Genomic DNA, 15564 nt, shown 5'->3' with positions numbered 1-15564 from the left:
GATATTTGGCAGTGGATTAAATCTTATTTTCTTCTGTTTAAGAGTTAGAATTGAATAAATTGCTTAGAAGAGAGGGAAAACTGCGCCTTAATGACCTATCTGGCTGTTTAGTCTTTTTACTATCTAGTCCTGTATACATCTTTCTAGGGACTGTGTTCATATACTTGTTTCATTAAAAAAATGCTGCTTTTCAGTCTCTGTGCTAGATACAGAAGATATAGGGTTCTCCAGGAAACTTGAATCTGGTGTGTCTGGGTTGTACCTGTAGTCATGTCTGAACATAAGCAGATAGTTAGGAGGCTCCCTCAAAGTCCCTTGCCATATAGCCGATGTTTCTACAATAATTTATCTGATGATATACTTAAATTTCAAATCAGAAGTCATATTACCTTAAATTGCAGTTATTCTAACAATGTTGAGATCAGTTTCATGGATATTGCATCTTTAATTCATAAACAGGTTGAATCATTTATTTTGGACCAAGAAGATCTAGATAACCCAGTGCTTAAAACAACATCAGAGATATTCTTATCAAGTACTGCAGAAGGAGCCGACTTACGCACTGTGGATCCAGAGACTCAGGCACGACTAGAGGCATTGCTAGAAGCAGCAGGTACTTTACTTTTTGTTTTCTCTTTTTCATCTCTTGAAAAGTCTAGATCTCTATACAAAGTTATACAAGATTACCCCAAATTGTGTAACATTATATGAAAATTGAAATTTCTGTAAAATTTATTATATTTTTTTTAAAGAAAAAATATTTTAAAAATTCTTGATTGAAAGTTTTTAGTGAGTGACTTCTGTGCTCAACAATAACATTTTTAAGGTATTAGATAATCAGCTAGTTATCAAGGAAAACTTATCAATTACAAATTACATTATGAAATATAGGAGGTAAATTTAGTTCATCACATTATGAATCTTTTATCTTAACTGATTTAGGGAACTCTGCGTATGATTCCTTTTTTTTTTTTTTTTTTTAAAGATTTTATTTATTCATTTTTTTTCCCCCCAAAGCCCCATCCAAGATAGTTGTATGTCATAGGTTCACATCCTTCTAGTTGCTGTACGTGGGACTCGGCCCCGCGTTGGACGACGGAGAAGTGGTGCCCTGGGGCGTGCCCGGGATCCGAACCCGGGCCGCCAGCATCAGAGCGCGCACACTTAACCGCTAAGCCACGGAGCCGGCCTGCGTATGATTCCTTACTTATTCACTTTAGTCTATGTGTAACTTAATTATAGATTGCTATTTTTCACTTAGAAGACAATTAAACAAAAATTGAACACAAAATGGGACCACAATATACCAAACTCTGTCAACTTCTTGTTCTGAAGTAGTAGAAAGGAGAAATCTGTGATAAGCATGATTTCTCAAAATAATATATACTTATCATTATTTTATATTATACAACCTGCTCATTATTTGCTATACAAAGTTTCCATTACACTGTAATGAAAACCTTTTATCTCCTAAAATTGTCTTGAGGAAGTTAACTTTTCTAATCTTTGTATGTTGTTTTGGGGTATGTTCACTTTGTATGACACTCCCTTTATTTACTTATTTAATGTAAATATATGTGCACATTATACACACACAAGAATTTAATCTAGAAGAATTGACAGCTTACTTTTTTTTTTTTTTTGTGAGGAAGACCGGCCCTGAGCTAACATCCAATGCCAATCCTCCTCATTTTTGCTGAGGAAGACTGGCCCTGGGCTAACATCTTCCTCTACTTTATATGGGACGCCACCACGGCATGGCTTGACAAGCAGTGAGTCGGTGCGCACAAGGGATCCGAGCCCAGGGCCGCACAGCAGAGTGTGTGCGCTTGACAGCTACGCCACCGGGCCGGCCCGACAGCTTACTTTTAAAAATAGTGCCTAGAAACTTGTTAGAGTGCCATGTATATATATTATGGCATGTTAAAGCTATTAAAATGCAGAAAATTAAATTTTAAAAAGTATAGAAAATTTTGTTTGGATTCTGAGTAGTTTAATGAGCATAATATTAAAGATAGGTTTTCAGAAAAATCACAGCAGCCTTTTAGCACATTTCATCTTGAGGGAAGTAAAAGTGTTGCCTTTGACCAAATAATGACTAGGGGAAAAGTAAGAGCTAAAAGAAATTGAGTATTTTTATATTATTATTGGAAAGACATAGATACTAGGTTAGGAATGTGTTTACTTGATATCATCTTGTTATTCCTTTAACTTTGTCCTGTTATGGAAAAGCATAGGTACAATTTGTAGCAAATTGACTTTTAATTCATCTAATGTGTGTTTTTGGAACTGATAGAAACTTAAAATTAGATTGAACAAAATATTTAAGTATCCAGCAGAAGACTGTTTAATTTAGGGCAACACTAGTAATTAAAAACAAAAAAGGCGTAAAGATCACAGTAATTGCATTGGGTGTCCCTCCGTTATAGTCTAATTTCTTGTGAGTCTCCTAGTTGTGATTTAGGGGTATACTGTATCAGATTCGTGAAATGGGAGCGCCATGGCCAGCTATAATTTTTTTTCTGTGCTTTGGAACCTTACATTTATTTTGCTTAGAGCAGAGAGAAATGTGGAGAATAGGTATTTCTCTTCTCCAAGTCTTCTCTAGACTAGTTTCCTTTCGTTCCCAGACCAAGCTTTTTTACTAGTGGTGCTACATCTTTTTTTTTTTTTTTTTTTTTAAAGATTTTATTTATTCATTTTTTCCCCCCAGCGCCCCAGCAGATAGTTGTATGTCATAGGTTCACATCCTTCTAGTTGCTGTACGTGGGACTCGGCCTCGCACTGGACGGAGAAGTGGTGCCTTGGGGCACACCCGGGATCCGAACCTGGGCCGCCAGCATCAGAGCGTGCGCACTTAACCGCTAAGCCACGGAGCCAGCCCTAGTGTGCTACATCTTTACTGTCTGGTTTAGGAGCTTCATCTTTACTCTCTTGACACTTTACTCATGTTTTGAGTACTACTCTATGACCCCCAATTGAGGGTTTTAAACTCATTTCTCTTTTTTCTGGCCACCTCATGATTCTCACTCAGGGATGGCTCTTTTCTGGTGCGTTAAGCATTTTTCTTTTCCCCTTTTCTCTCTTGGTTCATGGCAAGTCTGGCATAAGCAGCAAGATATCTTAGAATTGCTTGTTTTTGATACCTACATTGTTAGAGAGAGAATAAACCTTGAAAATCATGACTTTCTGTCTTCCAGGAAGTGTCAGAAACTACTGAATTTTAAAATTTTGTGTTTTTTGACAATTTAAACACCAGACATTGTTGGATATGATATTGTGTCCAAAGAAATTGTCAGATATATTTTCAAATGATGTCCTCCTTTCTAAGTCCTCTGCAAGTCAATTGTTTAATGAATACTTTCTTTTGGTGTTTTAGTATTTTCATTTGCTTTTTGGACATTGTGTTGAGCCTATAATATTTAAGAGGAATTTTTAGACTTATGTTTGTGTTTTTAATTATGAGAATGTGTTAGACATTACTAGGCTTCTAAGGAAGATAAAATTCTTGACACTATTTTAACTGAAAAAATGAAGTTGAAAATATTTTTCTTTAAGATTCTTGGAGATTCTTAGAGAAAATTAAGAATTAGGGCCATTTCAAGAAGAATTTTTAAAAATTATTTTCTAAATTATAAATGTGTATTTTAAAATACCTAAAGCAATATAAAATGTATTAAGTAGACTATAAAGCCTTCCCATTGTCAAGGTTTACATATATTTCCAGACTTTTTCCCTTGTGGTTATATAAATAGATGTATATTTTTGAATATAATTTTTTAAAAAGTGAAGTAGGATCATATTAAACAAAATATAATTTTCTTTTTTCATTTAATTTATTGTGGACATCCTTCCATAATACGATATATTGATCTTTCTTTTTCTTTTAAAGGGTAAGATAATATTCTGTTGTTTAGATGCACCATAATTTATTTTACCAGTTTAATATTGAGGGATATTTAGGTTATTTCCGATTTTTCAAGATCACAAATAATGCTACAGTTTATGTCTATATATATCTATAACTTTTTTTTCTTGTGCAAGTATCTTTATAAGACAAATTCCTAGAAAGTGGTATCATTGGGTCAGAGGAATTTGCATTTAAAATTTTGGTAACTATTGTCAAATTGGTCCCTCAAATTTATACTAGTATATATCCCTATTAGCAGTTTTTACATACATATATATCGTTTCAGGGAAAGATTCACCCTGAGCTAACACCTGTTGCCAATCTTCCTCTTTTTTTTTCCCCTCCCCAAAGCGCCAGTGCATGATTGTATATCCTAGTTGTAAGTCCTTCTAGTTCTTCTATGTCAGCCGCTGCCACAGCGTGGCAACTGACAGACTGGTGGTGTGGTTCCGCGACTGGGAAACAAACCTGGGTAGCTGAAGTGATGAAAGTGCTGCACTTTAACCACTAGGCCATCAGGGCTGGCTCCCTATCAGCAGTTTTTGAGAGGGCCTCACACCTCAGTCAATTTTTTGTCAGTTTCATAGTTTGTGTTCATTTAATGTTGTCAGTAAGTTGTGTGGTAGCTCTTTATAAATGATGATATAAATTCACTGGGTGTTCATTTTTCCAGTTTTTATTTTGCCTTAACTTTATTTATGGTGTCTTTAATTATGTAGAAATTTTTACTGAAATTAAAAATGTTTAATGTCACATTTACTAATCTTTTACTTTATGGCTTTTGGGATTTGGTCTCATGCTTAGAAAAGCCTCCCCCTGGCCGGCCCGTGGCTTAGCGGTTAAGTGCTCGCGCTCTGCTACTGGCGGCCTGGGTTCGGATCCGGGCGCGAACGGACGCACAGCTTCTCCGGCCATGCTGAGGCCACGTCCCACGTACAGCAACTAGAAGGATGTGCAACTATGACATACAACTATCTACTGGGGCTTTGGGGAAAAAAAGGAGGAGGATTGGCAATGGATGTTAGCTCAGAGCTGGTCTTCCTCAGCAATAAGAGGGGGATTAGCATGAATGTTAGCTCAGGGCTGATCTTCCTCACAAAAAACTAAAATAAAATAAAAATAAAAATTATTAAAAAAAAAAAGAAAAGCCTCCCCTACATCAGCGTTAGAAAAATACTACACAGTATAATAGTACTTTTCAGGTTTTATTTTTTACATTAGATCTTAAGTCTACCTGGTATTTATTTTTGTGAATGGTATGAATTAGAGATCTTACTTAATTTTCAAATGGTAGCCAATTTCTGAACAGTATTTATGAAATAAGCCCTTCTGTCTCCACAGATTTGAAATGTCCCCTTTATCATATATTGAATTCACAAATGATCTAGGGTCTTTTTTTTGGCCTCTACTATATATCCTTGATGTGATAATCTTTTTTCTGTGCAAGTAATTTGCATAACATAATACATTTTGTATCTTATTGGATAAGTTTTTCCTTCCTTTTTTTTTTTTTTCTCCAAAATTTTATTGACTATTTTTCTCTCATTTTCAACAGTAACAGGCGGTGATATTGATATTATCAAAAAAATTTTATCTTACAGTAGTCACTGATTCCTCACTGAATGTAGAGAAAAAGATTTATTGGCAGCTTAGACATCTGATAGTCCTACTAGACTGTGAGCTCTGTAAGGACAGGAACTGTGCCTTATTCCTTTTTGTCTCCCTAGTGTCTGGCACGTCATAAGCACATAATAAATATTAAATATAAGAATGAATTTATTTATTTTTTTTTTAAAGATTTTATTTATTTTATTTTTTCCCCCCAAAGCCCCAGTGGATAGTTGTATGTCGTAGCTGCACATCCTTCTAGTTGCTGTATGCGGGACTCGGCCTCAGGATGAACGGAGAAGTGGTGCCTCGATGCGCACCCGGGATCCGAACTCGGGCCACCAGCATCGCAGCGCACGCACTTAACCACCAAGCCACAGGGCCGGCCCAGAATGAATTTATTTTAATTTATAATTGTGCCTCAGAAGATGATTATAGGTGGCTATTTGGCCAAAGAAGAAACTGTTGGATTGTTTGTTGTCATATTACAGAATATCCCCTTCATTACTACTGAAAATAGTATAGACAAACATGATCCTATACTAGAGATCTTGTGGTATGACTACGTGTATATATTTTGAAATAAATCTCATTCATTTGCTACAATGAGCATCATATTAAGTAACATTTGGAGTTAGGTAGAGGACAAATTAATATTATGTGCATTGTAAAGATTGAAAAACTAAAACATAGGTGGTTATGTGATGGCCTTTTGACATTGAGTGGCAAAATTGAAGTTATCAGCCTTATATTCTGACCGTCAGCCTTTTTTATGGAGACTATACCATTTTTGCCCTGGTTAAGAGTGTTTAGAAATGTAATTAACGATTTGCGTTTTATGCTTTTTCTTCCGCTGCACTACCTGATTGATTGATGCACACTTAAGGAATTGGCAAATTGTCAACTGCTGATGGTAAAGCTTTTGCAGATCCTGAGGTACTCCGGAGACTGACATCCTCAGTAAGTTGTGCGCTGGATGAAGCCGCTGCTGCACTAACACGAATGAGGGCGGAAAACAGCCACAGTGCAGGACAAGTAGACACGTATGTGTTTAATGACTTCTGCTGGGTATTAGATATTTTTTTGAGTGGATTTTGGGGAGGTAGCAAATTTTGGTTAAATATATCTTTTGGAGGGGCTTTTAAACTTTAGCAGAATGGATATTATATTTTAAGTGTATAAATAAATATATATATTTTACAGTATATGGATATAAAAATGGATATTATATTTTTATTCTTGCATTCTACTCATATTCGTTGAGCATTCTTGTGGAAAGTACTATACTAGAGTCTGAGAAATCCAAACTGAGTAAGAATTGGTTTCCATTTCTAAGGAAGTTACTTGTTCTAAAGGTTATAAAGTAAACTTTAAAGTGACTGCTTGAGTAATAATAAATGAAATGGGTTGCTAATGCAGCAGTAATCTGGGTGCTTGCTACTCAAATATGGCATGGACTAGCAACTTCAGCATCACCTCAGAGCTTATTAGAAGTACAGAATTTCAGACCCCAGCTTGGACCTACTGAATCAGTCTGCATTTTAACAAGAAACCTGGGTGATTTGTATGCACATTAAAGTTTGAGATTCACCAATTTTGTTAATCATTCTGCAGTAAAATTTTTTTTTCACACTACGATAGTTGATTTTATTTGTTCAAGGGCTCATATTGCAAGCATTAAACCACGCGTGGGCTTTGATTCTGTGAGCCCAGATTTGCATATTTAGGAATATAAAAGCTAACTGTGATGCATGTACCTGGATGAAAACTAAAGGCTCATGGTTAATCACATTGTAGTTTTTAAATGCCTACAGCCTAGAAGCCAGAAGTCACAGGTCTTTTAGGGTCTTCTGGATGTCCCACAGAGTATCTGCGCTTTTCTTGAGTTGAGCAACCTCATCATCCTTCAGCTTCTGGTTGATAGCACTGGTTAATCCCCAAGCATTCTGGATACATGTAAGGCTCAGGAAGACTTCCTTCTCAATGCCATACATCCCCTTCACCATCGTTGACACTGGATGAAGTCTGGATAGATTTTTCAACATGGATTCAGTGAGACCAGCCACACTTAATCCAGTAGCCCAGTTGGTGTATCCCTTTAGCTTGATGACTTCATAGGTACTTTCAACCACCATCTTATGCACTTCCTTCCAATTTTCACTATCATTGTCTGTTTCCATTTCTGGATTCAGTTCCTGGAGAGAAAAGCCTGCCACATTCACTCCACTCTACACAGCCACAGTTGAGTCTCCATGTTCTCCCAAAATCCATCCATGGCAGCTGCTGGGGTGAATGCCAAGTTTTTCAGCCATAACGTAGTGAAATCTAACAGAAGCCAGATTACAGCCACTTCCAATCACTTGAGTGAGTGCTTGAGTAACCCACTTAGTTTCCAGATAACATATGTGAGAATATCCACTGGGTTGGAAACCACAATGATGATGCAATCAAGACTGTACTTGATGATCTGAGGAATAATGAATTTGAAGACATTAACATTCCTCTGCACCAGATTGAGATGACTCTCTCACTCTTGCTGGCAGACTCCTTCAGTTACCACCACAATCTTAGAATTGGCAGTCACAGAGTAATCTTAATCTGCCACAGTCTTAGGTGTCTGAAGAAATAAGCTCCCGTGTTGCAGATCCGTCATTTCTCCTTTGAGTTTATTTTCTAAAACATCCACCAGAGCAGGCTCATCAGGCAGAGACTTTCCCAGAATGCTAATGGCACAGGCCATACCAACTTGTCCAACATCCGCTACGTTGATCTTATTGTTTGGGACCGTTGCCTCTTCTTCTGCAGCTCGTGCAATCAGCTTTTCTTTAAGAGTTTCCATCGTGCACAGGAGGGAGAAGGTTGTCGAGACAGTTGGAGGAGTCGCGCGAAGAAGACAACGTCTTTGCGTGCGTCTCCTTGGGCTGCAGTAAAATTTTTACTTAGATTTTCACCTTCTCCTGTTACCAATAAAATTTTAAGCGATAGGATTATATCCCAAATGTCTTTGGGAATCATTATGTTAGTGGAGTTTAAAAACTTGTGCGTCTAATGCTTTAAAAAAACTTTATTTAAAGTTTATTATGTTACTATATGTTAGGACATTTTGTAAGAGAAAAATGACAGCTATTTTCACATTCATTTTCTGGCTTGGTTGACATACATGAATAATTAGTATTGCAAACAAAATGCTCAGCAAACGATGTTCATACAATTTTTTTTCTTAGTATCTCAACATTTTTATATGTATGACTGACTTTTTAATGTAATTTATTATTATAGGAGCCTGAGTCTTTCTTTCTGTGTTGGTTAATTGTTGATGGTTTTGTTTTCAGTCGCAGTCTGGCAGAAGCTTGTTCAGATGGGGATGTGAATGCTGTTCGTAAATTGCTAGATGAAGGCAGAAGTGTAAATGAACATACAGAAGAAGGAGAAAGCCTGCTGTGTTTGGCTTGTTCAGCAGGGTATTATGAATTAGCACAAGTAAGCAGAGATAATCTTTAGTGATTAAAATTGTGGAAGGGTGTTGATGTTTTATTTTTATCATTAATAAAAGAAATTATAATTAGAGGACAAGGTCTTTTGTTTTTGGCAGTAGGTAAAATACAAACTGATACATAGTTAATTTTGTTGCCTCTACATGCAGCCGGGCATGGTTCATTTTCTGCCACTTACTTAAAACTAGTCCTAATGAGGAGAAACACATAGAAATAGTAATAATATTTTAAACTTGTCTTTAGAAATAATACACAACTATAATGGAAACTAGTGATTTATTTTCATTTCATCTAAATTAGCCCAATTCTTTCCTTCTGTTAGAGCAATATTGGGAAATAGCCATGTGTTTACCAGTTAGTTTCTGTCTTGTGAGTATAGTTTTGCTGTTCTCTTGCTGGATAATCCCAAGCGTAACACAAATTTTTTGACAAGACCATTTACATTTAATAATAGGATGGTTAATGTGATTACTTACTTTACTTAAAGATTAATATGTAATGGTGGTGTAAAATATAGCATCTAACCTAGTGTTTTGAGTATTGAACACGGGCATATTTTTCCAAAAGGTGATTATTTTTTATTTTTCCTCACCTTCCCCAAAAGAATATCTTCCCAGATTCAGTATATTCTCTAGAAATATTATTACTAGTAAGAATTGACAATTTCTCTCTGTGTATGTGTGTGTTTTAAAGGTACTGCTTGCTATGCATGCTAATGTTGAAGATCGAGGGAATAAAGGAGACATAACTCCCCTAATGGCAGCATCCAGTGGAGGTTATTTAGATATTGTCAAGTTATTACTTCTTCATGATGCAGATGTCAACTCCCAGTCTGCAACAGGTAGGTAGAACATGATGTGTTAATTTGAGGAAAATAAATTGATATAATTAGTTATAACTGGAGAGATAGAAATTTGATTCCTAGGGAAAACCAGTTGTAAACCTACAGAAAAATCTTAGCCTTTGTTTAGCATCTCTGAGTAACATACAGATTAATTTGATATCTGCAGAAGTCTTTAGGGCCAGCCCCGATGGCCTAGTGGTTAAGTTCAAGGCTCCCTGCTTTGCTGGCCTGGATTCGGTTCCCGGATGTGGACCTACACCACTTGTCTATCGGTGGCCATGTTGTGACTGTGGTGCACATACAAAATAGAGGAAGATTGGCAACAGATGTTAGCTCAGGGTGAATCTTCCTCAGCAAAAAGAGGAAGATTGGCAGCAGATGTTAGCTCAGGGTGAATCTTCCTCAGCAAAAAAAAAAAAAAGTCTTTAAAACACACTTCAGGGGGCCAGCCCAATGGCATAGCAGTTAAATTTGTGTGCTCCACTTCAGTGGCCCAGGGTTTGCAGGTTCGGATCGCGGACTGACGCACCACTTGTCAAGCCATGCTGTGGCGGTGTCCCATATAAAGTAGAGGAAGGTGGGCGTGGGTGTTAGCCCAGGGCCAGTCTTCCTCAGGAAAAAAACAAAACAAAACAAAACACAACACACACACACTTCAGTTCTATTTGGTCAAGACTGACAGTTTTTCTGCTGGGGACAATCTCTTTTTTGCCACAATGACGTGTAATGTATAAAGAGGTAAAATTATGAACTGTATCTCTTTTAATTCTTTATCTCATTTAAATAAAACTCCCTTGACTTTAGATTATAGATTAACCTGAGAGTATTTACCCTATAGAGTTTTTCATGTCAGATGTACTGAATGCATTTACTAATAAGATATTCTTGTGGCTGCATGAGAGTTGCTGTAGTAAGGACTACTCTTTTAGTTATTTATGCTTCCCAAACTCATAGATAGAAAGAGACTTGGTCATGTGCCTTGAATTATAGGTATAGTTTTAGTAGTGAGATTCCTTGGATTTAGTCAGGCGACTAAATGGTTTTAAAAAAAATTTAAATAACGAAAGCATATCAGTGTTCCATACTGTTAAATAAATGTTAAATGTAGCCTAATTTGTTTTTAAAATGAGCAAGCCTTCCTAGAAGGTAAGATAAATGAAAATAGGTCATTTCGCTGATCACTTTGTCTTAGTTGTAGTACTATTAATATGCATAATGTCTCAGATGGTTAAACAGTTGAGTTCTGAACAAATTGGGTTCTGAAATGATAGTTTTCTTGCTGAAACTTTAAAACAATCTTCTTCAGTCTCATAATTGTTTGATGGTTAAATCATCTCCCGACCACCTTTAATAAAAATCCTCAAAACAAAATCAGGAAAGAAGTAAGTGTCGCGCCGGCCCCGTGGCTTAGCGGTTAAGTGTGCACGCTCCGCTGCTGGCAGCCGCGGTTCGGATCCTGGGCGCGCACCGACGCACTGCTTCACCGGCCATGCTGAGGCCGCGTCCCACATACAGTAACTAGAAGGATGTGCAACTATGACGTACAACTCTGCTGGGGCTTTGGGGAAGAAAAAGAGGAGGATTGGCAATGGATGTTAGCTCAGAGCCAGTCTTCCTCAGCAAAAAGAGGAGGATTAGCACGGTTGTTAGCTCAGGGCTGATCTCCCTCCCAAAAAAAAAAAAAAAAAAAAAAAAAAAGAAGTAAGTGTGAAACCAAGGGATAATGACCTTTTAAAGAAATTTTCTTTTTTTTTTTTTTTTTTGTGAGGGAGATCAGCCCTGAGCTAACAACCGTGCTAATCCTCCTCTTTTTGCTGAGGAAGACTGGCTCTGAGCTAACATCCATTGCCAATCCTCCTCTTTTTCTTCCCCAAAGCCCCAGCAGAGTTGTACGTCATAGTTGCACATCCTTCTAGTTACTGTATGTGGGACGCGGCCTCAGCATGGCCGGTGAAGCAGTGCGTCGGTGCGCGCCCAGGATCCGAACCGCGGCTGCCAGCAGCGGAGCGTGCACACTTAACTGCTAAGCCACGGGCCGGCCCAGAAATTTTTCTTTTGAAGGAGTTATGCTGAGGGGGATTTATATTTATCTCGCTGGGTCGCATAAACGTAAATTAAAGATATGTTTCAGGAGGAAAATGTACCTAAAATAATGAATTGTGTTATGAATAAATCTGTAAAGACAAAGGAGAGGTAAAAGAAAGTTAAGAAATGAATATATATAGAAAGAAAATGTTAAGTGTTTCTGAATTGTACAGTGTTGAAAGAAAAGGAAGAATTTTGAAGGATACATTAGAATATTTTAGATAAAAATATGCTGGAAGTGATTTTTCAAGATGGCACATAATCTTATTTGACAAGCTAAGGAAATATGGAGAGAGGTAAATTGGCCTGTTCATAATAAATCTTTTAATTAGTAAGAAAATGAAGAGGATGCTTCTAACCAATACATCAAAAAAACTTGAGGGCCAGCCCTGTGGCTTAGCGGTTAAGTGCTCGTGCTCCGCTGCTGGCGGCCCGGGTTCAGATCCCAGGCGCGTACCGACGCACCGCTTCTCCAGCCATGCTGAGGCCGCGTCCCCCATACAGCAACTAGAAGGATGTGCAGCTATGGCATACAACTCTCTACTGGGGCTTTGGGGAAAAGAAATAAAAATAAATAAAAATTATAAAAAAACAAACAAACTTGAGATGATAGTTGAAGTGGTTTATGTAAGAGAATTAAAGAGGTAGACTAGAACAGTAGCATAATCATAATTGTATTTGTTTTATCATAATTTTGTATTTCTTTTTGTTCTTTGTTAGGAAACACTGCGCTAACTTACGCCTGTGCTGGAGGATTTGTTGACATTGTGAAAGTACTACTTAATGAAGGCGCAAATATAGAAGATCATAATGAAAATGGACATACCCCCTTAATGGAAGCAGCCAGCGCAGGTCATGTGGAAGTGGCAAGAGTTCTTCTAGATCATGGGGCAGGCATCAACACTCACTCTAATGAATTCAAAGAAAGTGCTCTTACACTTGCATGCTACAAAGGTACTCTATATATGTATGAATATTTATAGTTTTTTTATAACAACTTTGAATATTTAAGTATTGAGTATTTGAGTTAATTTTATATTGCTTATGTTTTCCCTGTGCTATAAAATTATCTAGCTTGTCAGAGGTTATATAGAAAGTTCATTTTAGCCTGTATTTCCTAAAGTATAGTTTCACAGTGTTTCTTTATTACTTTAATTCAACTTTATTCAATTAGGTATGAAGTCAACCAGAACTCTTAGCACAGATTTAGAGGGTTTCCATTCTTTAATAACTTTTGTTTCATATGATTTTTCCAACCTTTATTTAAAAAATAATACACACTCATAATAATAATAATAATCACATGATACAGAAAACCTGAAAAATACAGAATAGCACTAAGAAACATGTAATGCTACTATCCAAAGATGTAAAAAGCATGTGAACAATATTTTAGTATATTTACTTCCAGTGTGTTTATTAAGTATATTTATAAACAAATATATATATATATTTAAACTAAACAATCATACTCTAACACTGTTTTATAGTCTGCTTATTTTATTTAGTGGTACATCATGAACATTTTCCCATCTCAGTAAGTATTTTTGTAACACAACTTTTGATGGTCACATAGTATTTCACTCTTTCAGTTAGAAGTGAATTCCGCTGCGTATGTCACAAAACCTAAATGAATAATGATTTGAACAAAAGGGAAGCTTTTTCTCTTTTACATAAAACAAGTCCAAGGGTAGGCCATCCAGGGGTAGTATCGCAGTTCCATTGTTATCAAGATCTCAGCCTTCTGTTTTTTTGCCCCACCATCCTAGTATGTGATTTCTATCCTCAAGGTTACCTACAATCCAAGATGGTGGCTAGGGCCCTGGCAATCTAGGAAGGATGAAGAGGGTAAGGGCAAAATGGGTAGTGCCTCCCAATTTAATAAGCTACCTTTAAGGAGTCTTCCTAGAAGTTCTGCCTTATAGCTCCCACTTACATCTCATTGGCTACACATAGCAGCAAGGAGGCTGGAAAATGTAGTCTTTTAGTTAGGGATGTTGCCACTCAGATAAAGTCAGAGTTCTGTTATTAAGGAAGATTAAGAGAAAGGATATTGAGTAAGGAACTAGCAGTCTCGCCAAATACATCAAATGGATGCACCATAATTGCCTATTGTTGGACACTTGAATTGTTCCCACTTTTTCACTATTATTAAAAACACTGTGATAACATCCTTGTGCAGACGTCTTTGCCTAATCTCTGATTATTTCCTTAGGATAAATTCCTGGAAGTGGAATTGCTGGGTCAAAGGGTATGGACATTTTTAAGGCTTTTGATACATATTGCCAAATTGCCTTCTAGAAAGGTTGAACCAATTTACACTCCCACCAGCAGTGTTTGAGAGTGCCCTTTACCCCACCCTACACCCTCACCAACACTGGGTATTATCATTCTTTTTAATATTTGCCATTTTGATAGTAAAAAATGGTGTCTTGTTTTAATTTGCATTTGTTTAATAGGAAGGTTTAATATTTTTTTCATCAGTTTAATAGTCATTTGCATTTCTTTTTTGAATTACCATTTCATGTACTTCATCCATTTTTCTACTGGAATGTTTGTCTTTTTCTTACTGACTTTAAGGCTTTTTATATATTAAACTTATCAAGAAGGTTGAAATTATTTTGAATGGAGTTTTCTGTGCCTGTTAATTGCCACAGTGAGTTTATGGTTATTATTTTAAAGCTGTTTTTCTGAAAAATATGATCCAAACATGCTTTACCTGTCACTCTATTTGATTTAAGTGTTTTGATTTGATAAATAGTTTATATAGATTAAATCAAAGAATAAGTATTATTGCTTTACTTAACTTGAATTGTGTACTTTGAAGTAATTTAATCTTTAAAACCTAGATACCTTGATGAGAGCCTGCTTATTATTTTGGATTGGCTTTATAAAACTGTCATTGATTTATTTATTGAAAGCAAAATAAGTGCTCATAAATTTTTGTATAGACATGTGAAAGAAAAAGATTCCCCATTTTAATACTTATGTATTAAATTGATACTCAGGTTTTTAGAAATATATTTTTAAAATTTGTGTTCTTTTTTTTTTTTTTTTAAAGGCCATTTGGATATGGTTCGCTTTCTACTTGATGCTGGTGCAGATCAAGAGCACAAAACAGATGAGATGCACACTGCCTTAATGGAGGCTTGCATGGTGATTTAGTGTTTTTTGTTTGTTTTCATTTATTGCATGGTAATTTTAAATTGTACTCACTCGAGATTTTATGGGAAGAAAAGGTCATAGTTGTTTAAGACTTTGAGAATTATTATTTTTTCTTTTTGGAAAAATATTTATTATGAGATCAGTAAAGATTTGAAAATTTTATACATTATTAGAGAGAGAAGGGGAAGTATTCAATGTTCTATTTAACTTTTGATAGTAAATCTGTCAGTGTAGGAAACAGTGCAAAAGGCAGGCTTGGCTAAGTCATGTCCAATACACTGATATACTTTTATGTTCTTCCCAATTTTTTTATCAGCTAAAATAAATGTAATATAAAATTTACTATGTTAGCCTTTTTTAAGTGTACAGTTTAGTGGTATTAAATACATTCATAATGTTGTCCGACCATCACCACCAACCATCTCTATAACTCTTTTCATCTTTTAAAATTGAAACTA

General features: G+C 36.2%; 1 protein-coding gene and 1 pseudogene across 6 annotated transcripts in view; one reads left to right on the top strand and one right to left on the bottom strand.

Annotated features, from left to right (window-relative positions):
- The window catches only part of ANKHD1 (ankyrin repeat and KH domain containing 1), a 123154-nt gene that overhangs the window by 23708 nt on the left and 83882 nt on the right, over positions 1-15564 (top strand). For all 6 annotated transcript variants that reach the window (XM_087429695.1, XM_004420092.2, XM_014795384.2 and 3 more), the window contains exons 2-7: positions 460-613; positions 6405-6561; positions 8851-8998; positions 9706-9853; positions 12662-12895; positions 15003-15097. In XM_087429695.1, coding sequence (XP_087285821.1) covers positions 460-613; positions 6405-6561; positions 8851-8998; positions 9706-9853; positions 12662-12895; positions 15003-15097 — 936 coding nt within the window. The remainder of the gene's footprint in view (positions 1-459; positions 614-6404; positions 6562-8850; positions 8999-9705; positions 9854-12661; positions 12896-15002; positions 15098-15564) is intronic.
- Positions 7289-8357, bottom strand: LOC101395376 (L-lactate dehydrogenase B chain-like; annotated as a pseudogene).

This window comes from Ceratotherium simum, chromosome 4 (genome assembly GCF_057802395.1).
Source record: "Ceratotherium simum simum isolate JZ-2026a chromosome 4, ASM5780239v1, whole genome shotgun sequence".
NCBI lineage: Eukaryota > Metazoa > Chordata > Mammalia > Perissodactyla > Rhinocerotidae > Ceratotherium > Ceratotherium simum.
Note: the sequence above shows the minus strand (reverse complement) of the source record. Positions and strands in the feature narration are given on the sequence as shown.